Raw genomic sequence first — 27127 nt, forward strand, 5'->3', positions numbered from 1 at the left:
TCAACATGAAATCAAAATGTACCCTATTAACTTTCTAAAATCATGTACCTGATATCGTTCAAGATTCATCAGTGCACATTATTCCAAAGAAAATAGTGTTTGTCAGAATGTAATGTTTTGCTCTGTTTCTGAAGAGGTTTTTCAGCTGAAGTCACATCACATAGGACGAACAAGTTATTGGTAATGTTAACCAATATCCAAATAGCTATTTAGGCATTTAGGCTGCTTTTGTAGATAATGCGGCCTTTTCAAATCTTGCCAAAGTTTAAAGGGATTTTTCACCCAACCATTTGAATTCTCTCATGACTTACCCTCATGCCATCCCAGATGTGCATGACTTTCTTTCTTCTGCAGAAAACAAATGAGAATTTATAGAAGTATACTGTACATCAGCTCGGTTGGTCCTCACAATGCATGTGAATAGTGATCAGAACTTTTGAAGGTCCAAAAAAAAAAGGATGCATAAAAGAAATCCACCCATTTCTTCAGAAGCAATATGATAGGTGTGGTGAGAAACAGATTCATATTTAAGTCCTTTTTTCTATTGGTCTCCACCTTTGACCTGCCCTAACTAGTAGGTGGCTGAGTATGAAAGTGAAATTCACTTCAACACCAGAATGTGAAAGTGTATATTTACAGTTTAAAAAAAGGGTTTAAATATTGATCTCACCCACACATATCATTTCACTTCAGAAGATAGTGATTTAACCACTGGAGTCCTTTGGATTAATTTTATACTGCCATTTGGACCTTCAAAGTTCTAGTCATTTATTTTAATTGTGAAGTCTAACAGAGCTGAAATATTCTTCTAATAATCTTTGTTTGTGTTCCGTACAAGAAAGTCATGCACATCTTAGATGACATAAGAGTGAGTAAATTATTACCATTTTTGGGTGAACTATTCCTTTAATTCCAGTCAACCTTTTGTGACCGGTTACGGTTTTACCCAGAAATGCATCACATTGCGTACTAGGTTGTGAATGCCATCTCATTTTGACTTTAAGGGTTAAACAACGGCTTTAGAATATTATTGCAGGTTCAATATGATTTGAGCTCAATCGACCATATTTCTGGCATAATGTTGATTCCCACAGAAATTGATTTTGACTTGTCCCTTTTTTTAATCTGTAATTGTTAAAACGCTCACCGTTTCAAAAGTATAGCTACAAGACGTAAACTATGAATGTTAACGTAAATTAATATTAACATAATTTAAGTGTGATTTAAATTGCGTACTAACCTTTTTCTATGCACAATTGTATCCAATCTTACAACTTTGTGGCCATGCCACAACCCTGTAATCCCATAAAAATACAATTTAAACAACGTTACAGCTCAAACAATAAACAAGTTTTAACAAAAGAATGAATGTAAGTACTTTTAAAATTATAAGCTTCACATTTCTGCCTTTTAAACCCTTCAAAAATTGGACCCATTCACTTCCATTATAAGTGTAACCTAGATTTTTTTATATAAAGTAAAGGAGGGATGACTTATTTTTTTGTGGTCACCAACTTTATGCCACAAATGCTGTCAATTGAGCTTAACTTGCATTGAAACCAGAACATTCCCCTTTTTTAAATAAAGGAGGAAAAAAAAGGCTTCTCTGCAATTGGCATGACTGTCTGTGTGTGAGCGTCACTACATCACTCTACCTATTTTATCCGTGATTGTCATTTCTGCCTTAAACTATTTGGCTCTGAAAGCAAATATATTTCCTGTAGGTGCTTAAGTATCTCTGTGTTAGACAGATCAGTTACTATACAAACACCCCTGTTGCATTTAGCTAAAATTGTAAGGCAAGTTTCAACATAAAATTTAATTTAGTGATGTTAAATTCATTTGGAAAATGTCAGTCACAGTATTGGATTGACAAGTATTATGATTTTTATATCAGCATCAAAGTGCACAATTTTTGGAGTCCAAAATACTTCACAGTTATGTTTATGTTAATAGTGCAGTCTCATAGAGGCCAATTATTACAATCACTTCCAGAGTCACAGTAGCCATGAGATCATTGCTGTCTGCACAGATCTGTCAACTTGTGGAGTTGTCCGTATTTAGTAAAATTACATGTATTTTTACTGTAATATTTGATGGATGCTGTTAATGGTCCATCTGTGTTCTTCATAAATTGTTCAGCAGCATCCATCTGCTCCATCATCTGATCTGCTCGACAGCTGATTGTTTGATTCGGGGATTGTTTAGTTGATAGACAGATGAAATGAGTTGATATAAAATGTTGTCATCTTTAACTAAATTAAGGAATGGTATCTTTCTTGTAATATGCCTCTGTCTTTCTGATACCCATTCACAATTGAACCTGCTTGTCAGTGAGGACGGGCCATGGTTGTCAGTTTAACCAGCACATCTCGGCAGTCTGATATTTAAATCAGAACAAATGAAAGCGATTTTTGGATGTCCTCCTCTCACAGGATGTAGTTCACCAAAAAAAAATCTCATATGACAAGTGTGTCATCTGCACTGTGATTGTACCCGAGTGTGTGCGCATGCATGTGTATTTTAAGATCTTTTGAAAATGAGCATGAATGGCTGTTGTTTTTTTTCTAAAGTTGTGCTGTTGTTGTGGTGACCGTTTGAGAAATGCTGCTTATTTTTTTCAAAATGATAGTGATTGATTTTATTGGTGTTCACAGTGATGTGCCACAATATTTTGAGGCCAGGATTTGATTGTCTCAATGCAGAAGTGCTGATCTAGGATCAGGTCTGTCCTGGTCATGTAATGATGACAGTCCCCATGGGGGACCCCATGTTCTGATGTTAGTGTGGCTCCTGCTGAATTGCATGGGAAATTTGAAACATGGAAATAATAATAGTTTATCTATTGCAGTTGGACCTCACCGAAATGCAGTTTTATAAAAATGCCAAAACTAAAAACTAATTTTCAAAAATCCACTGAAGTTTACTTGTTAGCTAGTTAATGATGTTGTATAGTATGCTTAAAACCTTGAACCTCAAACCTTTGGCCAGTTCCATCTTCAGGCAAAATTGGAGGGATCGAAAGCCCCAGAACAAATTGAACTTTTCAGTCATGTTCTCTATGAGAAACACAAATTCAGTATTTCCATTGCTTTTGGGGTTAGGCATGAGACTGGCTTAAATTTTAGCTGTGGCTGTTTTGACTGTTTTTATAGAATGCATCTCACTGCCTCATGAACTGAAATATTATAACAATCTACTGTATATTGTTAGGAGGCAACATGTTTAATGGGTATATTGTCACTTTATTACATGTGCTGTCATGTAAATTTTGTTCAAGGAATTAATCTGTTGTTGTACATTGCTTAAACATTTTGCATTATATTAAAGTTTTACTTTTAAATTGTTCACTAGGAGATGTAGAAATCGATAAAAGTGTGATCATAGCGCAGTTTTGAGGTGCTTTTGTAATGTTCATATTTCACTCATGTACAGTAACTATACTGACCTGTTAGAGTGTAAATGGTTATTTTGTACTGATCTGAGTGGAAGCACTGTCTAAGCACAGGTCTGCTAACCTATTTGCACTTCTTTCTGCAGTCAGGCTGAATTAACATCATTGGCATGTACCAGTCTAGCCAAACCGCAGCTCCACTGTGATTTATTTGTGATCATTGTTGTCTTAACGTGGCGATTAGAGCAGCTCATGCTGCGGACAGAAGCATCACTTATTAAATATACAGATATGCTAGAGTGTGTCAGAAGTGTTGTGCACTTGCTTTGCAATTAAATGTTTAAAGTGCAGGAAAACAAGGTAATTATATCTTTGTCTCTGAGCTTTGTATATGGTGATATTACAAAGTGAACTTCTCAGGTTTAAAATGTGTTGGAGTCAGTGGCTTTCATTGTTTTTATGTTTATATATCAATTTGTGAGTACTACTGCTGTTCCAATAAAACTGTTTTCTTGGAGTTGGTTCTCATTTCTTATTCAACAAAGCATACAGTATTAAAACTAGAACTGAACTTGTACAGTGCAATAGAACACATTCAGCTACTAAATGTCATGTTCATTGTTGTCTTTTGTTCTTTTTTGTGCTTTTATGTTGAAGTTTAGTTTAGTTCCTGTTTCCTGTTTGGTTTTTTGTAGTCCTTTGTAGTTGATGTTCACTGTTGTCTTTTGTTTTATGCTTTTATGTTGAAGTTTAGTTTAGTTCCTGTTTCCTGTTTGGTTTTCTGTAGTCCTTTTGTAGTTCATTTTTATGATTGGTGTTCCCTTGATTGTTTCCTCCAGGTGTCCCTCATTCCCTTGTTTGTTCCTTTGTGTGTTTAAACCCTGCCTTTCCTCTGTTTGTTTGTCGATCGTTGTATGTTATGTTCCATGTTTCCAATGTTTTATGCCTGCTCTTGTTCCCTTGTTTGATCGTTCGTGGATGTTTCGTGTTCGTGTGTTTATTTCATTTTCCCATCGTGGACCTTTAATTTGTTCCAGTGTTAGTGTTCTTTTCACCCATGTGTTAGTTTGTGTTTGAGTTACTTTTCCCATCGTGGACCGTTTATTTTTGTTCCAGTGTTTTGTGTTCCTCTTTTTATTTAATAAAACCACGTTTGGATCCGCACCTCTCGTCTGTCTTGTCCTGCTTCCACACCATTCATAACACTAAATCTCAAATTCAAGCTTTGTTTAGGGCATTATATGATGCGATTTCCCCATCATGCCAATTCCATTGTAATATGTGCCGATTAGACATTTTACACCAGATTTAAATATGCTTCACTTTTTTTTCCTTATCCTAACAGATGGCTATTTGTCCTGCTGAGATTTGGCCACTGTAGTTGCCAGAACACCGTATGAATGGGATTCAAATGATGAAAACTAGTTGTAAATGTGTTCATTCAACTTTGTTAAAAGACAGATAGCTTTATATTGAAAAAAAAAAAAACATTGCTAAAGATTGTTAGATGTTACTAGAGGTTACAACTCAAAGATTACATTTTCAAAGATATAATACCTTTATTAATATTATCCAATGACATAAATGTCAGTCTGTTCAACCAGGGGGCTGGGGCCCACTAGGGCATCTCAGGAAACTTCTGAGTGGGCCTTAATATGACTTCAGATTATTTTAAATAAGATGCAGAAATGTGTTAGTATTATGATGTAGGCTTACAATAATTGTCTATCTGTAAGTGGATTACCAGCTTTCTGAGCGGACAGGCAGCAGCTTGTGAAACAGGGGAAATTTACTCCCAGCACCTGTAGAGTCAGCACTGGTGCCCCCCAGGGATGTGTGCTCTCCCCACTACACTACTCTTCTTTTCAGATGACACCACTGTCTTCGGCCTCATCCAAGATGACGATGAGTCTGCATACAGAAAGGAGGTTGAACGGCTAGCTCACTAGTGCAATCATAACAACCTGGAGCTGAACACGCTCAAAACAGATGTGTTCACTAAGAGCTGTCATCAGCTAGCAGCCATATCACTCTGTCGCTAAAGACTGGTTGCATACTGCTGCTAAGCAGGGCTTAGCCAGTTCAATACCTGGATGGGAAACCTGGGAAAACCAAGGTTGCTGCTGGAATAGGTGTTAGGAAATCCAGCAGGAGGTGTTCATATTGTGGACTTTGCAATATGGTTTTCCGCATAAATGTAATGTGCAACTTTGGAAACATAGCTTTTGAATGGAAAATGCCTGAATGAATATTTTTCTAAATGTAACCTTTTAGAGTTCCATGGAACAATACAGCCGGGTTAGAACACATAAGGGTGAGTAAATAATGTCCGTTTTTTTATTTCATTTTATTTAAAAAATGTTAAATACTATTCCTGTACAGATGACTCATGGTCATGCATTCTAATGTGGAAATTGCTAGATTATGTTTTTGCAGTAAAGCAATTTATTCTGTCTCTTCATCAGCAGAGTATCTATGAATTTGTGTTAGCCAGAAAAGGGGATCATGCAATATTTTAGCCTATTTTTAACATTTATGCGTTTTAATTTCATAACAAAATTCCATCAAATTGAATTATGTAATTTTTAACAAATGTAATTTGATACATATATAATTTCTTAAAGATTATTCAAGTTGTTAAAATGTTATGATTTTTTGATTGTCAACAAAGTCTAGGTACTTTGAAATCATTTTTAATGTCATAACAAAATTCCATCAAATTGAAATATGATACAAATTTTATTTGATAATTATATATATATATATATATATATATATATATATATATATATATATATATATATATATATATATATATATATATATATATATATATTATTTCTTAAAGATTATTCAAGTTGTTAAAATGTTATGATTTTCTGAGTGTCAACAAAGTCTAGGTACTTTGAAATAACTTATGAAACATATGTAACGAATTATATAACAAACAATTTACTCCAATATCTTTGACGGCATTAAACTGCTTTTCAATCCCTGCAAATAAGATGAGGAATGATAAAGCACTTTAAAAATTAACAACAAAAACGATCTGGGCTAAGATTGCTGATAATACGTCATAGCCCACCAGTGACTACAGTTTGTAGGCTAACATTTACTCTTTTATTTCTCACACACCCACTGTGTTTGCAGGACGGATCTAGTCCCCAACAACAGCTAAGCACCACCCGCACTCATCCTCACACTGCCTCCAGCTGAAGTTGTTAAAGCGCAAATACTGATGCCGCGGGTCCGCACTGGAGCGCGCTATAACGCGTTTATTACCACCACGCTGCGGGGAGTGAGACGAAGACGGACCGAACCGGGTGGTCACGTTCACGGGGAGACAACCGTCGCTAGTGTAATTTCACCAGCTTCCAGAAGCGTAAGATTTGAAACGGGCAAAATGACCATCTTATCCAGGATGCGATAGCTCTATCAACCTGTGAAGAAGGGAACTATCCCGTCAATACCTCAGTCGTGATTTCTGGCTTGGGGAAGCAACAAAAATCTCGTTTGAATGGAAGTAGAGGCCCTGCGATAATATGCGCCTCTAAGCCATCCGCAACTGAGGAAATCATGATAAAATTGTCGCAGCGCGACATATTATTCACATTTTGCGCCGCGGATTTTGTCGGTGTCAGTGGACCCATCACGTTGATGCGCACAAGGTAGGCTATGTTACACAATGTACCGTGACTGTGTGTTTTGATGCATGCTGTATGCATGTACTAATAAAGAAACAATTTTTGGTTATCAGAACGTTCTGGGAACGTTAGTTTATGGTTATAAAAAGAAACATAAAAAGAACGTTTCTTGAACGTTAGAATTGGTTCCCAAAAATACACTAAATTTAGGGCACGTTCTGTGTTTGTGATTTTGGGCATGTGATTGACTTTAATTTTCAGCTCAGGTATTTAGCTGGTCTCTTGCTAGACCTAATATCAATGGGACTGACTCAGTGGTTCATAAACAGATAAGCGCTGATGAAGGGGTTTGTTAATGCAGCATGGTGGTGATGTGCAGCAGATCATGTTGTGTGAATGTATGACGAAGGGAATTCCCTGTGTTACCCGATATCGCTGCATGCGTGCGTGTCATGCAGCGTTGGAGTCGTGAGAAAAGCCTTAACGGCTCTGAGATATGCGTGTGCGCTGGGCTTCACCTTCATACAAAAATACCATCATGTGATGCTACTGGCTCTTGAAAAAGCTCGAGCAATGACGTAATACACACATCTGCTGAGTAACAAAAACATTGCACGTATTTATTTATTTATTTTAAGGACCAAAAGTGGTCTTAAAAAAATTAACTGAATATCTTCAATGATCCTCATCGATTCATTGCAGGAGAAGCATGAAGAAACCTGCTCCTAAATGGACACTTGTCTGAAATAACTGTACTGAGTTGTGCTTAATAGGTAAAACAGGAAGGCATTTTATTTAATGTTGAATGATTCACACTCCATAGTACATGATGACTACTGTAGGTGCCCCCTTCCTCCCCCCACCATGCTGCATTCATATGCTGAATCACATTTTAACCCTTGTGCATTGTTCAAATTCACTACCCTTTCGTTATCGTGGCTCAAAACAGCCACTACTTTAAACTGCTGTAAAAATGTATCAGATAAATATTTTTTTTCAAATTGTTTTGCATAAACCTATTAATCAACCTCAGTCCTGTTCAAAACTACTAAAGGTTTAAAAAAAAAAAAAAAATCAGGATTTTAACTCTTTAATTGCCAAATGCATAAATGATGTCACTGATTTGGGGGAAAAAAACATACAAAATGACGTATTTTCAATATAAAATGTGATTGTGGACTGGATTTTTTTTAACCTTTTATCACAGTCTCTTTTAACACATGTCAAAGATTAGAAACAACATTGGTTTCGATGCATTGTTAGTTTTTGTGCAGCATCAGATTTTAACTTTTTCTCCCTCATTTACTGTTTGTGGCTGTTTTTGCCCCATTGACTTCCATTATAACCACATTTTTTGATTGCAAAGCCATGACACCATATAATCATGCATTTTTGATTGTGGTTTTCCCTGTTGGGAAGAGGTAAAATTTGTAATTTTTACTGTTGATAACCACGTGGCACCATTAACCCTTTAGATAGGCCTGTGCAAAAAAAAGCTTAGTTTCTGGCTTTTACATGGAGTTATATGGAGAATAATAGCATATTAAAGTGTGTGTGTGTGGGTGTGTGTGTTGGTGTGTGTGTGTGTGTGTGTGTGTATGAGAGAGAGAGAGAGAGAGAGAGAGAGAGAGAGAGTGTGAGAACTCACCTTGTTGCGTCTGAGAAAATCAAAACATGCACCTCAGCTCTCAGAACTACATGGAGTAAACAAAAACAAAGTGCCTTTTGATGGTGAGAAATGCAGAGTAATCAAAAACAAAGCAAGTGGATTTAAACACTTGCATGCAAGCCTGCTGTTCATTTGATGGTGAGAAATGCAGAGTAATCAAAAACAAAGCAAGTGGATTTAAACACTTGCATGCAAGCCTGCTGTTCATTTGATGGTGAGAAATGCAGAGTAATCAAAAACAAAGCAAGTGGATTTAAACACTTGCATGCAAGCCTGCTGTTCATTTGATGGTGAGAAGAGCAGCAAGCAACATGAGAAAGGGCTTGACTTGTAGTGAAGTTTTAGAGATGATAATGAGATAATTGCAGATTACAACCGCTGCAAGGGAGGTGTCGACAATCTAGACAAGGTATGTGCCATTACACATTTGTTACTACATGCATCCTATTCCTGTTAATTTTTACTTGAATTCATGTGGTTGTTAGAGATAAATTTAGGAGATACTGTTTGTGTTTTGACAATGTTTGCATGATTATTCTCATTGTCATGTGCAGCTTCAAAAATACTTATTATGAAATCTGTACTTATTCTTTTCTTGTTCTTTTATTTTTGTAGGTTGTCGGCACCTACAGCTGCAGAAGGAGGACCAATCGGTGGCCACAGACGTTATTTTTTAATATGCTATTATACTCCATATAACTCCATATAAAAGCCAGAAACTAAGCTTTTTTTTGCACAGGCCTATCTAAAGGGTTAATGGTGCCACGTGGTTATCAACAGTAAAAATTACAAATTTTACCTCTTCCCAACAGGGAAAACCACAAACAATCAAAAATGCATGATTATATGGTGTCATGGCTTTGCAATCAAAAAATGTGGTTATAATGGAAGTCAATGGGGCAAAAACAGCCACGAACAGTAAATGAGGGAGAAAAAGTTAAAATCTGATGCTGCACAAAAACTAACAATGCATCGAAACCAATGTTGTTTCTAATCTTTGACATGTCCAAGACTGTGATAAAAGGTAAAAACAAATCCAGTCCACAATCACATTTTATATTGAAAATACGTCATTTTGTGTGTTTTTTCCCCCAAATCAGTGACATCATTTATGAATTTGACAATTAAAGAGTTAAAATCCTGATTTTTTTTTTTTAAACATTTAGTAGTTTTGAACAGGACTGAGGTTGATTAATAGATTTATGCAAACAAAATTTGAAAAAAATATTTATCTGATACATTTTTACAGCAGTTTAAAGTAGTGGCTGTTTTCAGCCACGAACATAACGAAAGGGTAGTGAATTTGCCCACAGTGTACTGTTGAGTTTTTGAAAATTTTCAAAGCATTTTCCTAAAATATGTGTGAAAATAAGATTTGTCACCAAAAATCATTCCATTTGCTGAAACACGGAGAAAGTTATGGCCAAATTACGACTCAACAGCACCCCCTAGTGGCTGAAAACATCCCGAACAGCACACAAGGGTTAATAAGGCACAGAGTTAAGTACGAGTTGACATACAGAGAAAGCATGATGTGGGAAAGTGATTTATACAATTATCTGTGAAAATCTGAAAAAGACCCCCTGGCCTGGTAGTTCATTTATCGCCTTTTTTATTTTTATAGAATAATGCCTTGGACGGTCCTCTGAAGTTAAGGCACTAAACTTAAAAGCACTAATGACTATAACTATGATTTTGAAGAAATACTCCCTGCGGTAATGATCGTGTGTATATGTATACACGATCTATATATATATAGTGATATATATATATATACATACATATCTATATATATATATATATATGATATATATATATATATATATACAACAAAATAGTTCTTTACATTTCACATATTCACAATGTCCCGATTAAGCCTGCGATGGACTGAAATGTTGCTCAATCTTACACATATTCTTCAACCGTGAAGGTTAATTTGGGACTTTAGATGGGAGTTGAAAGACGCAGACCTAAGATCAGTAATGTATGGCACTATAGTATCTTCAGAGATGGTGCATTTTGAAATAAAGATTATATGACAGTAGCGTTACTTTTAGGCTTCTCTTGTAAGTTAAAGTGTGCAAAGTTACTAGACAAAAGGTCTGTTAGTAGCAGGCAGGACAGAGTGAAGTTGCATGTTTGCACCGTGCGTGTTAAAACAACAAAGTTCCTGTGCCATTCTCTGTGCCAGCTCCCCAAGGTGCCCGTTCTGTCAAGAAGCAAAGACTGCAGTAAACTCCACTGGTGCACAGACGGATTCCTGTTCCGGCAGCAAACACTGCATTTATGCATAGGTGAACAGACCTCATTTACTATTTAACTGACTGTAAGATCAGGTGTCACCCACATGCAAACATTGCAGAAAGCTGCCTGTGCTGACATCACCTCTGTTAACGTGATCATACACGCATGTACGCTTACTTAAGCATTTTTCAGACTTGCAATACATTGTTATTTTGCAGTGTAAGATTTCTAATTCAAAATGTTGCAAACAGCCTGTGCACACACACAGTGATCATCATTAATAACTGTAGCACATTTATGTCATAAGGTAGAGTAAATACAGGTAAAGTGTGACATCTTTTGGTGACATTTTCACTGAATTCACCTGACTATATTTAGTGTATAAGTTTGGCAGTATAAGTGAATACATATTTCCAAGTTCCACATTAGATTTTTGTCAGCATAGAGTATGAATGAATAGGGATTAAACAAGTGTAATATTTTGCATTACAATTGCACAAACATTTTTGAATACACCAGAATACATTGTACAGAAAATAATCACATCACTGCCTTTTGTGTTTGTTTAGTAACTGTATTAGTAGTAACAGTATTTAGAAATGTGGTAGATGTTTAGTTTTTGCTTTTATGAGACTGCATTTGTCAATTGTTCACAATATGGTTTTTGAGGTAGTTTAAATTGGGTATGTTGCAGAAATGGAGATACTGCTGAGTTTCATGAAGTAATATCCAGTAAACCTGGCCTGTGTTTACCTGAGTTGCCTTTGAAACTGGAAACCTGTCATGTGATCATGAGAGTGTGTATTTGGGGCGCGATGACAAAAAATGGCAAATTACTGACAAAATTGTGTTTATTAGTCTATGCATGAATCAATAACAAAGAAGATGTCTACATACAGCCCAAGACCAAAGAAAATAATACAAGTATTAGTCACTTACCTGAAGTATTTTTCCTGAAAACGTTTCCTCAAATGCAGTGGTAGACACATTACCCTCTGATGTGAGGCTGAATAGTTGTATCATGTACTGTAGATAGGTTGACTGTAGAGGGCTGCACTTAAGACAAACAAATGCTGCTTGTTCAAGGATTCTTGGGTTCTTTTTTGACTATAGCCTTTTGAAATGCATGCAGTCAAACAAAGTACTGACCTTTATCCCCCTCTCTCTCTCTCCATTTCCCATATCTTTCTCTACACCTCACACCCTTTTTCTTAGGTTCTAAAGACTCTTAGCAGTTGCCTATTTGAATCAAATATATATTTGTCTTCTATTATCTTCAGTCTATTATTTATAGGCAGAACGTTTTGAAATTGTCCTGTTGGGGGATATAAGTTGGATTGTGTTTGCTAGTTGGACACATTGGCTAATCAATAGAAATACCTGAGCTCTTTTAGATTAATTAAACAACTTATTATTAATTCATCAAGGTCATTGGCCTTTACCATAGTCAAAACATCTAGCAGACGAAAGGCCAGTGCAGTTCCTATTTGGTCCTTTTCCTCATTTCAGATACGTTCAGACACTAACTTCCCTTTACCTCCAGCATTGGCTTCTGTGGTGAAAATATTTAAGGTGTAGACTGTAGATCAGATCAAGGTTCTTTCCTAACCCCCTCCAAACCTGTCCATTCCAAATCTGTGATCCTACACAGTTGCCACCATTCGCCCCTCTCTTGCCACAGCAGTTCTCCCGTCCAGGCCCCGCTCCAACCAGGCGTCAGGCATGGCGCCCCAGGGGCGGGATCACCTGGCCACACGGGAGTCTGCAGCTCGTAGACGAAGCCCGAACGTGCGCCACACACTCAGCCCAGAGAACCTTCGGAGTTTGGCTGAGCGCGGTGGTGCCGATCAGGCTGGAATAGGACTCCCCAGGGCAAACAGTGATACAGACCTGGTCAGTTCTCAAGGACGCTCCTCACTCACAGCATCGACTTTAGAATTCACCATGGGAAGGGGCCAGAACTTGGTCATCTCATGGGATATCAAGGAAGAGGTGGATGCTACAGACTGGATTGGGCTATACCACATAGGTAAGAGTTAGTGCTAAAGCTGATTAAAATATGTACTCCTATCCAAGCTGAAAGGATTAATGTAGTTTTAAAATATTTTTCTTCTTTCAATTCTGCAATTGACAGTAACTCACATTAAAGCTTAACAAAGGACCCTAAAGTATCATAAAATTAGTCCATGCAGCTCATGCCACATATTCCAAGTCTTATGACGGCATTTAATAGGCATTGGTGAGAAAAACCAACAAGTAATTTTGTAGAAAGAAATCTTCACATCTGGTCATGAGTGCATGAGAGAGGCTTGTTGACAGTAGCAAGCCTGTTCATGTGAGAACTATTGTATTGTATTGCCTTTAGCACTAAACAAAGCCACTGTGAACATGCCTCTCACATAACGTTCATAAACTTGCAACGGACATCAAGTTTTTCTCTGAAATCCTACTTATATTTTGGGTTGTTTCTCACTAGAACCTACAGAACGGCTTCAGAAGACTTGGAATCTGACGTATGGGCCACATGGACTACTTTTGTAATAATTTTGTGTTCATTTTTTTACTTTAATGTGAGTCATTTTCAACTGACATTGCATTGAAAGACAGAACAAGATACCAATCCTTTTGTTTTATGCATAATGGCGGTCGCACTCCTGACGAGAAGGGCCACTCCGTATCGCGGCTAAGACAGGACACGTCGATGCGGTGCAGATGGCAGTCCAAAGTTGTGAATAGTCACCATACACACAAAGTTATGAAGGTTATTGTACGTGAGCTGATGATTTTGCAGTTTAGCGTATTAAACTGGTGTAACTGCACAAAATAATGCCAACGTTTATTATGCAATTTCTCTGTATGTAGCCTTGAAAAGGTTTCATTCAAGCTATCAAACCACAAAAATGCATACTTGTAACTGAAAATACATTGTGAAGGCTATATGAAAGATACATACTCACAATATATCATCCAGTGATGGCTAGAAAAATCTATGTCCTTTGAAAATTATTTGGGTCGAATTAAATGGAAAACTAAGTGAGTTGAATTCCGTGGCACAGCCTCCAGAGTCATAGCTGAGCGATATCGAGCAGTGGCGACGGTGTGCGTACCTTCATAGAAAACTATTGTTTTGAATTTTAGAATGCACCATGTCATCCACCAGATGTATTGGGTGTGCGACCTCTTAAGAAAGCATGACACGCCAGTTTGGAATGACATGAGGGTGCATATATTTGGGTGAATTATTCCTTTAATGTGCTGATACAAGTATAAATAAATCATATCTTTATTTGTTTCCCTTAAAAAAAACTTGTTAACACTGTGGCATTGTGTTGTTTGTTTGAGTGGCCCGAAATTGTAACACTGGCTCAAGCATTTGCGTGAGATTGGGGTGATTCTGTTTGATACCACTAGTGGCGCACACTTCACTTGACATTTTATTCCATATGTGAATGTTTAGTAGGTGATTGTAGACAAATCCATTCACCTTCGGTGCCCTTCAGTCCCCCTCCTTAAAGACTAAGATCACAAACCTCACAGTCATGTAAAAATATACGACCAAAGCAAAGCGCTACTTCTGGGCGCAAAGCCATTGGCTATCGACTTGGAGGCCTGCAGAAGTTCATTACCTGTGTAAGGGTCTTATCCCTAGGGGGCTTTAAGTTGCAACGGCTAAGCAGACATTCAGCAATGGCCACAATGTAATCTGCCCCACATTTGCTAAGTAGCTGACTATGCAGTGGAATGTAATTTATAGAGCCTTGTGATTAAGAACTGATGATTCTTTATTGCTAGTGAAACTTGTCACCATTATAAAGCACTGGTCTCTTAATTGGATTTATTCTCCTTCCTGTGCCAGTGATTCACCACCTAAAAAGGAATATGGAGACAACATGTCAATAAAGAATTCAATTAACTGTTAAAAACATGCACACTCAAAAACAAAGCCAGGTAATGTACTTTATGACAACCCTTTTCTTTAGATGAGACCTGTCCATCAAATATGTGGGACTGCAAGAACCGTGGAGTTAATGGTACACAGTGTGGTCAGATCGTCTGGAGACTGGAGGCAGGACCATACTTCCTGGAAGGTTAGTGACACAGTCACCAACAGCCGTTCAAAAGGATCAGTAGATCTGACCAAAATATTAAAAATTTTGTTTTTGCATTCATTTATGATGGCACTCTTCTGTTTATGTTTATTCAAGCTGAGACAAGGATCTGTTTTAAATACTATCATGGAGTAAGCGGTGCATTGAGAGCCACAACTCCCTGTATCACAGTCAAGAACCCCAGAGCCTTGGTCAGTATGTGTGTGCCAACAGTACATTTTGCCACATGTAGTATGTAATCTGGTTAATGTTTTCTATGCATACACACAAAATTGTAGTTGTATGTAATTATAGGTAGTATGTTATTTCAAACATTAACTATGAACTTGAATTCTTGATTATAATTTCTATACAATATTGAATGTGTATGATAATTTTTGTATCATATTGCTTGTCCTTTCTAGAAAGTATATACTGTACAGTTTGCAAGTCTACTATATATATATATATGCAGGGTTGCGGAGTATCGAAATTATATTTAAACATATTTAAAATGCTGTATTCCACTACAGTTACAATTTAAATAATTGGTTATTAGAATACAGTTACATTCATAAAGTATTTTTATTGCTGAAGAGATTAATTTCCATTTTATTGTCATTTGTTTCATTTAATATTTAGTCCTTTCAAATGGAAAATATTTATACAAATAAATGATACGATCCAAAGTGCATTTGAACAGCAGTGAAACAATTTGATGTGTTACATTCATACGAGCAGACAGAGAAGTAAGTTTGAATTAAATTGAGCAGAAGTTATAGAAATAACCCTTGTATAAAAAAAAAATTGTCAGCTTTACGCTAAGCTAAAATGCTATTTCTAGCCATTTTACATGCACGTTACCAGCATGATTATATTTTTTTATCAAGAAAATTCATGTTGAATCATAATTTCTTTTCCCTGTCTGTCACTCGCTTCGACGTTGTGTCTCTGCCTCTGATCTATGAAAAAAGGCCAATGGGAATTAGGCAGAGAGTATTTGCATACCCCGCCCCTGGAAATATGCGTATAAAAGCGGGCAAATACGTCGAGTTCATTCTGAAATTTTCTTTGGAGCCGATGGTCGTGTTGCAGTCAGCTGCGAGTCACACACCTGTTCCTGTTTTCCTCTGATGCTTGCCTGTTGGATTCAACGGCGCATTACAGCGGCTTTCTCCATTCTCTGCACGGCAGTGCAGTTTGCCCCTGGGCACTTCGACAGTGCAAGAAACTTAAAGAGATCCATAAAAGAGTGATTTCTCTAAAAGAGTTATTTTCTCTAAAAGAACAATAAGCAGCTGGTGTTGAACGTCCTTTTCAGGACGCGTCTTTATAAAGATGCCCTTCCGCCCCTGCGTAGTTCCTGGATGCGGTAGAGTGCTCTCCGCTTCAGAAGGCCACAGGCGTTGTCTCGTGTGTCTGGGTTGCGATCACACCAAGGCAGCGTTTGTGGATGGTTCATGTTCTCACTGCAAGAGCATGACTATGGCAACGTTGCAGTCGCGGCTTGCTTTCAACCGAAAGCACGCCACTTCAGCCGCCCCCCGCATTGCTCCGTCTTCCAATGGGATTGAGGACGGTGCGGCTGGCGATGGAGGCGATCTGGGGACGGCAGCGGGTGCTGCTCCGCCGGTTACGCCCCCTCAGACCACCCGCCCCCCTGCATGCTTGTTGACTCCCATCCGTGCTCGAGGCAACAGGGGCTCGCCTCACGGCCAGCCTGCCTATCCTCTAGAGCTCGAGGTGGATGAGCTCGCCGCTGCATCGGAGAGCGAGGCGTCTGACGCTGAGCACTCCCCTGCGCTGCCGCCTGCGGGCCTGCATGCCCAGGCTGAGGCCGATGCGCAGATGTCCGATATGCTTACCGGGCCACCGCCAGCGTGGGGCTGGACTTGAACCCTCCGTCTTCCCCACAGCCTTCGCGGTTGGATGAATGGTTCCTGGTGGCTCCGCGCCGCTCACAGACCCCCCCCCCCCGGTCCCTTTTTTCCCGGAAGTGCATGATGAGCTGACGTCTGCATGGAGGGCACCCTTCTCCACACATCACAAAGCCATTCACTCACACGCTCTTCACAAGTCCACCAGGCCAAGGCACTCAAAGATCTGCACGGGAGTAGCCCTGATCCCAACGTGCTGCAGGAACTGCACTCAGCGAACGACCTCACCCTCAGAGCCACGAAGGTCACAGCGCAGTCACTCGGGCAGGCGATGGCCACACTCGTGGTCCAGGAACGTCATCTGTGGCTGAATTTGGTCGAGATGCGTGAGGCCGACAAAGTGCGCTTCCTCAACGCCCCTGCCTACCAGTTTGGCCTCTTCAGCGACACCGTCAAGGACTTCACCCAGCAGTTCTCCACGGTGAGGAAACTGACGGAGGCTATCTCACATATTCTGCCCTGCCGCAAGCCTGCCGCCATGGGCCATGCCCCGTCTGCTCACCGAGGGTGTCCTCCTGTGGTGAAGAAATGCCCTGCTCTGCCTCAACCTGGGCCAGCTCTCAGCCCACACGTCGAGCACCCCGCAGGAAGTCGACGCCCCCCACCTCACGGACCCCCTCGAGGACCCATAAGGCTCCAAGGCGCTCCTGAGGCGATTGACCTAGGGACCAAGATGTTAGCTCCAGAGCAGGTAAGCAGACTGCTACGTCCCCCGGTGTAGGTCCGGGAGGAGAATCTTTTGTTGGATTTATTTAATTTGCTGAACCCCCTACACAGTGCTGCAGTATCCACATTCTCCGTAAAAGAGCTATTTCCTTCGTCTCTGGGTCACCTGGCCCACAAATTCCATTCTCACGGCACTCCAATGGGATTACCAGCATGATTATATTTTGCTGGACGCGGACCCTCTGCCCTCAGCCCCACGACTGTTCCCCAGCCGGCCGGTTCTGACGAGTCCAGAGGATGCCGCTACAGGACCTCCTCCTCAATCACGAACCCATCCCCTGCCGGGAGTGCGGAGCAAGGTAAGTGCTTTGAGTCTTTTCTCAGCACTAGAGCCTCAGGACATGTCTGCGCCTCCCAACGCCATATTTCCTGCTCCGCCCCACTGGGTACGTCAAAAATAATCGTCCCTTTGGTGCCCCTAGCACGGAGCTTGGATGCGTGACTTTCACTTCCCAACCAGTCACACTGGCTGGCCCGGACCATCCGACTCGGTTACGCAATTCAGTTTGCCAGGTCCCCGCCCCCTTCACGGGCTTCCGCTTCTCCGCAGTACACAGCGAACATGCCAAATCCCTGCTCATGGAAATCGCTACTCTTCTACTCAAAGACGCGATAGAGCCTGTCCCTCCAACCGAGATGAAGAAGGGTTTCTACAGCCCTTACTTAATCGTACCCAAGAAAGGAGGCGGCTTACGACCGATCTTGGACTTGTGAGTTTTCAACTGGGCCTTATACAAGCTCCCGTTCAAAATGTTCATGCAAAAACACATCTAAACTTGCGTCCGGCATCTAGATTGGCTCGCAGCGGTAGACCTGAAGGATGCGTACTTTCACGTCTCAATTCTGCCTCGACACCGACCCTTCCTACGGTTCGCGTTCGACGGCCAGGCATATCAGTACAAAGTCCTCCCCTTCGGCATGTCTCTGTCCCCTTGTGTCTTCACAAAAGTCTCTTGCCCCGCTCCGAGAAGCCGGCATCCGCATACCCAATTACCTCGACGACTGGCTCATACTGGCCCACTCCTCAGAGTTACTATGCACTCACAGAGACCAGGTGCTCAGGCACCTCAGCCGCTTGGGGATTCAGGTCAACCGAGAAAAGAGCAAACTCACCCCGGTTCAGAGTATCTCTTCTCTTGGCATGGAGTTAGACTCAGTCTCAATGTTAGCATGTCTCACCAACCAGCGTGCGCAGTCAGTGCTGGACTGCCTCGCCACCTTCAGGCCAGGCACAACAATCCCTTTAAAACTTTTCCAGAGGCTCCTGGGGCATATGGCATCCTCCGCGGCAGTCGCGCCGCTGGGGTTGATGCATATTAGACTGCTTCAGCACTGGCTTCAGACTCGAGTCCCGAGACAAGCTTGGTGCCACGGCACACACCGGGTAACAATCACCCCCGCCTGCCGCCAAACTTTCAAACCCTGGACAGACCTCTGCTTTTTATGGGCAGGAGTTCTCCAGCCGCGGGCCATTGGAAAGGGGCCCGCTGCACTGGCACATCAACTGCCTAGAGTTGCTGACTGTATTTTTTGCCCTGCGGAAGTTTCTCCCATTAGTTCGAGACAAACATGTCCTAGTCAGGTCAGACAGCACCACCGCGGTAGCGTACATAAATCGCCAAGGCAGCATACGCTCCCGCCACATGTCGCGACTTGCCCGTGATCTCCTCCTTTGGAGCCAGCCACGACTCAAGTCGCTGTGCGCCACTCACATCCCCGGCGACCTCAATGCGATGGCGGACGCGCTGTCACAACAACATTGGCCCGGTGGAGAGTGGAGTCTTCACCCCCAGTTGGTTCAGCTGATTTGGGAACGATTCGGCAAGGCCCAGGTAGACCTCTTTGCCTCCCAAGAGACCTCCCACTGCCCGTTCTGGTATGCCCAAACAGAGGCTCCCCTCAGGGCAGACGCGCTAGCACACAGCTGGCCCTTGGGTCTGCGCAAGTATGCATTTCCCCCAGTGAGCCTTCTTGCACAGGTGCTGCGCAAGGTCAGGAACAAGTCACCTCGTACTCCTCGCAACAGCCCCTCCCTGACGAATTCCCCTGAGGAAGGACCTTCTTTCTCAGGGATGGGGCATGCTCTGGCACCCGCACCCAGATCTCTGGAACCTCCACGTCTGGCCCATGGACGGGACACGGAAGATCTAGCTGGCCTACCACCTGCCAGGCAACTTTACGAACTGAAGTGGCGCTTGTTCGCGAATTGGTGTTCTACCCGGGCTGAAGACCCACAGAGGTGCGCAGTTAAGTCAGTGCTCCTATTCCTGCATGAGAGGTTGGAGGGGAGGCTGTCCTCATCCACCTTGAAGGTGTATGTTGCTGCTATCGCATCCCACCGCGACGCAGTAGACAGCAAGTCTTTGGGTAAGCACGACTTAATCATCAGGTTCCTAAGAGGTGCCCAGAGGTTAACTCCTTCTCGGCCAAGCCTGTTCCCCTCCTCAGTGGTCCTCACGGGCCTTCAGAGACCCCCTTTTAGCTGCTAGAATCAGTTGGACTCTCTAAAAACTGCCCTGCTGATCGCGCTTGCCTCCATCAAGAGGGTCGGGGAACTGCAAGTGTTCTCTGTTAGCGACACTTGCCTGGAGTTCTGTCCGGCAGTCACCCATGTGATCCTAAGACCGCGACCAGGCTACGTGCCCAAGGTTCCTACCACGCACTTCAGAGACCAGGTAGTGAACCTGAAAGCGCTGCCCCGAGAGGAGGCAGATCCAGCCCCTTCATTGCTGTGTCCGGTATGTGCTATATTCTGAGCAGCTCTTTGTCTGCGGAAAGGGAACGCTGTCTCCAAACAGAGGCTCTCCCACTGGGTAGTGGATGCCATTTCATTGGCCAGTCAAATCCAGGCCCCACCCCTTGCGGGTCCGAGCACACTCAACAAGGAGTGTTGCGTCCTCGTGGGCACTGGTTAGGGGTACCTCCCTGGCAGACATATGTAGAGCAACGGGTTGGGCAACACCTAATACCTCAATCTCCGGGTTGAGTCAGTATCGTCCCATGTCTTCTCAGGTCCGAGCCAGTAGAACTCGGTAACATGCTGATGAACTGACCGGGTTGATGGCTTGCACCTAGTGCCCTTTCCCTCGTTCGAGGTAAAACTGTGCGCTTTCTCTCCCAGGAGATTCCATATATTCGGATCCCTGGACGACTCCTCCCTAGCCCTATGGGTCCGCAATTCGGCGGAGGAATTCGCTGACCCAATCCACTACAGGTACTCAATCTACCTGTACTGGAATAGGTGCTCCACAGGTCGGGACTCCTGCGTGGACTCCTTCTGTGTGTATTTTACACCGTACGGTCCCCTTGCGAGTGGACCCGCGTCTCCCTTAGGCAGTTCCAGCTGCTAAATATACCTGCCCGCTCTTGTGTCAGCAGTACACGTACATGGCTCAGCGCATGGCATGATTTGAATTGGACCCCTAGTGTTGTTTCTTCGACACAAGTGAGCGACAGACGAGGAACGTCTAGGTTACGGATGTAACCTCCGTTCCCTGATGGAGGGAACGAGATGTTGTGTCCGCCCGGCCACGTCGCTTAGCCGAGCCACTGTAGTGGCCTGACCAAATCCGGCTCCTCAGAAAATTCCTGAATGAACTCTACATATTTGCCCGCTTTTATACCCGTATGTCCGGGGGTGGCGTATGCAAATACTCTCTGCCTAATTCCCATTGGCCTTTTTCGGCGCTCAAGAGAGACCCCTAGTGTCGCTTCTTCGACACAACGTCTTGTTCCCTCCATCAGGGAATGGAGGTTACATCCGTAACCTAGACGTTTTTCTAGGAAGACCTTTGATATTAGGGCAAAAATCATATGTTTTCCTGTAAAAATATCTACAAATCTTTCAAACAAGATCAATTAGATTGATCTTGTTTTAGAAACAACATTACATAAGATATTTATGTTTTTCAGAGAATGTATTTTTAACGTGTATTTTGTCTTACTGTACTGACAGAGTTGAAAAAATCTACCTGTGCTGAAGAAGTAATCCAAAGTATTTAGAATATGTTACTGACCTTGAGTAATCTAATGTAATACGTTACAAATGACATTTTATAGAATGTACATTTCAAAAGTAACCCTCCCAACCCTGTATACGTATATGCTACTGTAACTCTCTTGTTCATTACAGGCCAGGGTATCATTGTTAAAAGTTACACATTATATGACATGTTAATGACTATTTGACACAACCTCACATCTGTGTGGTTGGGGGTCAGACATTTCTTAGTTCCTGTAACTGCAGGCAATTTATCATATAATTTGAGGGACGGAACTCCATATGTGCTTCCTGGCTGTATTGTGAAATGTGTCATATAAGGGATGCGGTACAGCATGGCAGCATATTCATTTTTCCTGGAAATCTGTCTGTAGTGGCTGATATCAGTGTATCTTTTAGGCTGATGGTCAAGCTGAGGGACAACAAGCTTTAGACAGCAGTCGAAAACTGGTCAGCTTCACCCTATCAGGTGAGCGAGAGAGCGAGAGAGCAGAGAGAGAGAGAGAGAGAGAGAGAGAGAGAGAGAGAGAGTGAGTGTGTGTGTGTGTGTGTGTGTGTGTGTGTGTGTGTGTGTGTGTGTGTGTGAGTTGTATTTATCACTTTGTGGGGACCAAATGGACATTTTCTCAGTCCCCATAAGGAAAACAACTTATAAATTATACTAAATTATGTTTTTTGAAAATGTAAAGATGCAGAAAGTTTTCTGTGAGGGTTAGATTTAGGGGTAGAGTTAGGGTTAGGGGATAGAATATATAGTTTGTACAATATAAAAATCATTATGTCTATGGAAAGTCCCCATAAACTATGGAAACACAACATATGTGTGTGTGTGTGTGTGTGTGTGTGTGTGTGTGTGTGTGTGTGTGTGTGTGTGTGTGTGTGTGTGTGTGTGTGTGTGTGTGTGTGTGTGTGTGTTTCAGGCAGAGAAAAAGAGAGGAATATACTTTTCTATCAATGATTTAAACCAGTGGTTCTCAACTGGTGGGTTGCGACTGAAACATTTGTTGCCGATCTGTTCTGAAATGGTCTAACAACAATGCTAAATGGTCATAATAATATAGTGCATCTTACCATATAATCGAGTATATTAAGGTTAGCAAAATAAAAAAGTGCAAAATGTACTTTTAAATGGGAGGAGAAAATGCTTCCTATAAATTAATTGGTTTATGTCAAAGGCCATGTATACAATTCAGTTCAACTGGCCACCAAAGACAGGTTGCATGATGACTTGCCCTAATCCTCTAAAAAACTCAATATTCAAAAATTGTAATGTTGACCAAGGACATTTTAGTTTACTTTTACATAAGAAACAATATTGATACTTTTTCTGGTCACCAGTTGACGTCAATGTAAAACCATTTGAGAACCACTTATTTTATGTTACACAAATAGTAAAGGACAATGATTAATAATGATAGTATCCTGCTCCATAAATGTACTGTATATTCTATTTTTTATTATTAATTTGATTATCATTTGTGTTAGATATCCGTGCTGTAGGGCTGAAGAAGGGAATGTTTTTTAACCCAGACCCATATCTAAAGATGAGTATTCATCCAGGCAAGAGAAGTTGCTTTCCGACTTTTTCCCATCATGGACAAGAGCGAAGATCTGGCATTACAACAAACACCACTAACCCTGTGTGGCATGGAGAGGTGACACATACACACACACACACACACACATATATATATATATATATACTGGCAGCCAAAAGTTTGGAATAATGTAAAAATGTTGTTCCTATGGAAAGAAATGTGTACTTTTATTCACCATAGTTGAATTCAACTGATCACAATGTATATTCAGAACATTAATAATGTGTAAAATTTCACATTATTAATTCAAGTGATCACAATGTATATTCAGAACATTAATAATGTGTAAAATTTCTATTACAATTTGAAACAAATGTTCAGAAATTCTTAAACTACTTCAAAGAGTTCTCATAAAAAAAAATCCTCCATGTGCAGCAATAACAGCTTTGCAGATCCATGGCATTCTAGCTGTCAGTTTATCCAGATACTAAAGTGACATTTCACCACACGCTTCCTGCAGCACTTGCCATAGATGTGGCTGTCTTGTCGGGCACTTCTCACGTACCTTACAGTCTAGCTGATCCCGCTGAGGAAATGTGCGGCATCTATATCTATTTCTCAAACTAGGGACTCTGATGTACTTATCCTCTTGTTTAGTTGTACATCTGGCCTTCCACATCACTTTCTGTCCTTGTTAGAGCCAGTAGTCCTTTGTCTCTTCAGTTTTTTTTTTTTGGCAATTTCAAGCATTGTATAGCCTTCATTCCTCAAAACATTGATTGACTGTTTCTTTTTTTGCCATTAATACTGCATACTGTGGCTACTTAGAACTAACACAAAGACAATTTTAAGCTTCATTTAATGAACCAAATACCTTTCAGTTGTATTTATAATGGCAAGTGATTTTCTAGTACCAAATTAGCAATTTAGCATGATTACTAAAGGATAAGTTGTTGGAGTGATGGCTGCTGGATATGGGGCCTGTCTAGATTTGATTAAAAAAAAACTTTTTTCAAATAGTGATGGTGCTGTTTTTTTACATCAGTAATGTCCTGACTATATTTTGTGATCAAGTGAATGCCACTTTGGGGAATTATAGTTCCAATTTCCTTCCAAAACATCTAAATCATTCCAAACTTTTGGCTACCAGCATAACAAGTACTCACACTCAAATAAACATTTTAAAAGAATTCAGACCAAGATGTTCATGTTCATCATAAGAAACATCTCAAAGTTATTTTCTGACTCTTTGTCTCTTCATTTTTCTATGTAGAAACATACTTTTGTGGCCCTGATGACAGATGTCTTGGTGATTGAGGTCAAGGACAAGTTTGCTAAAAGTCGACCAATTATTAAGCGCTTCCTAGGTCAGCTGAACATGCCAGTGCAAATGCTGCTGGAAAGACACGCGTCAGGGTGAGCACCATGGCAACATCACATCTGGTCACAACCCCACTACATTTTCGATTTTAATGGACATCAACTCAATGAGTTGTTTTGATGGACACAAACAGTGGCAATGTGTGAAAACAAACTTTTGTTGCTGATTCTTCTTTTAATATCTTAGAAGAAACAGTAAACACTGCTAATTGTCATAATATAATTCATCAGAAACTTTGCATGAATATATGTGTGTTTATATGGCTACAGCAACCAATCTCTGAGCTTCTCTCTGTGTCGACGTTTGCCCACTGATCATGTGAGTGGTCAAATGCACTTTAAAGTGGATGTCACATCGATGGACCATGATGGTGAGATCATACACACACACACACACACACACACACACACACACACACACACATGCTAGCTCTGCCAAAAACTACCATAAAGCCACTGCAACAAAACAGAGGACATTCATCAATTTACAATTTAAAATTATATATTCCTAATAACAATTTGAAATTGCGGCACTGCTAACATTGTTGGGTTCTTATGACTAACCATATGTGTTTGTTTTTTCTATATTTACACAATGAGTCACTTTGGATAAGAGTGTCTCCAAAATGAACATGCTTTAATAGACCAATATATTGACTAGGCTGAATAATTTGACATTATTGGCAAACAGTAAATATTCCCCTGATGTAAATGCCCCATGTTGATGATTTGGGCTTAAAACAAAACTGTCCAATAAGAACTTTTGAGATATTCTGCCCAAGTCAAATTCTTAATTACACTGACATTTTTTCTTTTTGCAATAACTTACCTATATGTCTCATCTCATAGATGTTTCCCCTGAGACGATTCTTGGGGCAGCAGCCCTCAATGGAGCTCCTGGAACCCCTTCAGATGATGAAGAGCTGCCTTATGCTCTCCCTGTCTCCTCAGCAGGCCCTTCCCCCACAGGCTCCCTTGGTTGCCACAGAAATGAAGTGAGCAGCATACCCTCTCCAGACACAGAGATCTATGGTGCCACTCTGGATGATGAGGCCCCTTCTTCCCCTGACCTGCTGCAAGGTTCCTTCAGTGAGCAGCTTGATGCCATTGAGGCCCCTAGGGGCCCAGGAGAGAGGCCTCTTGGGGCAGCTTCTCCCAAACTGCGCTCCAGTTTTCCCACTTACACACGCCTTAGTGCTATGCTGCACATAGACTCAGATGAAGAAGAAGAAAGATCAGCTGTTACGGATTCCACCCTGCCAATGATTAATGGCGCCCCAAAAACTCAACAAAAACCCACAAAATCTCTGGTGGAAATTAAAAATACTGTGCTTGAAGGAACTGTAGAGGAACCTCCCAGAGAGACTGGGCTGGAGTCTGAAATTGAGACTGACGTGGCTCCAGAGCCAGGGGTGATGCCAAGTTCAGTAATACCTGAGGTGGAAACCGCCAGCCTGCTGGAGAGGCAAGAGGAGCAGGAAGTGGATGTAGAGGAGGAGGGGCTGGCACCCAGTGAGGAGCTGGCAACTGAAGTCGATATCTCCTCAATGGCATCTGACAGCTGCCCAGTCCCTTTATCTGCCTCTCAGGTCAGTTGCTGATTTATTGAGAGGGAAATTCTATAAGTATATATATATATATATCTTCTGCAGAACAAAAATGAAGATTTTAGAAGAATATTTCAGCTCTGTAAATCCTTACAATGCAAGTGAATGGGTGCCAAAATTTTGAAGCTCCAAAGTCCACATAAGGCAACATGTCAATATCCTCTTTACTTTCACTTTGACATTCTCTTTCTTCTGTTTTTGGTGATTCACAGTCTTCATGCATATCACCTCCTACAGGGCAGAGAGGAGAATTGATGATAATAAATTTGACTTAAATACTGATCTTTTTCTCACCCACACCTATCATATTGTGTCTGAACACATGTATTTAGCCACTGGAGTCAAATGGATTATTTTTATGCTCCCTTCATGTGGATTTTGGAACTTCAAAATTTTGGCCACCATTCACTTGGATTTTAAGGACCTACAGAGCTGAGAAATTCTTCTAAATATCTTTATTTGTGTTCTGCAGAAGAAAGAAAGTCATGCACATTTGGGATTTGAGTAAATCATGAGAGAATCTTCATTTTTGAGTGAACTATCCCTTTAATGTACATTATTCCACGTGTATTTATATCTCTGTACCTTGTGTTATATTATCCAGGCATTACAAAAAGAGAATTTGGCTTCAGGAGTCAGTTAAGATACTCGTAGATAAATACATGTACAAATATAAATAGGGCGTATCATTTATACAACAGCACTCTTTATTCATCTCACCCGCATACAACACAGATTATATACTCCTCAAAATGCATCAAATTAGGTAAATAAATGCTTTAACAGTGTTCAGTATATTAATCTCTAATAGATGAAGGGTGGTAGCAGGAGACTGGTATAAATAATAATAATAATAAAAATAATTTTAATTTATATAGTGCCTTTCCAGAGCTGAAGGAC

The 27127-nt window shown here is 40.9% G+C and overlaps 1 protein-coding gene across 1 annotated transcript in view; it reads left to right on the forward strand.

Moving 5' to 3' along the window:
• Nucleotides 1-12278: 12278 nt before the first annotated feature.
• The window catches only part of LOC127658984 (E3 ubiquitin-protein ligase HECW2-like), a 31782-nt gene continuing 16933 nt past the window's right edge, over nt 12279-27127 (forward strand). Inside the window, exons 1-8 of the mRNA XM_052148578.1 lie at nt 12279-12980; nt 14932-15039; nt 15157-15251; nt 22102-22171; nt 23188-23357; nt 24514-24656; nt 24891-24991; nt 25470-26209. Coding sequence (XP_052004538.1) covers nt 12674-12980; nt 14932-15039; nt 15157-15251; nt 22102-22171; nt 23188-23357; nt 24514-24656; nt 24891-24991; nt 25470-26209 — 1734 coding nt within the window. The 5' untranslated portion in view covers nt 12279-12673. The remainder of the gene's footprint in view (nt 12981-14931; nt 15040-15156; nt 15252-22101; nt 22172-23187; nt 23358-24513; nt 24657-24890; nt 24992-25469; nt 26210-27127) is intronic.

Source organism: Xyrauchen texanus, chromosome 18 (assembly GCF_025860055.1).
Source record: "Xyrauchen texanus isolate HMW12.3.18 chromosome 18, RBS_HiC_50CHRs, whole genome shotgun sequence".
In the NCBI taxonomy this organism is placed as follows: domain Eukaryota; kingdom Metazoa; phylum Chordata; class Actinopteri; order Cypriniformes; family Catostomidae; genus Xyrauchen; species Xyrauchen texanus.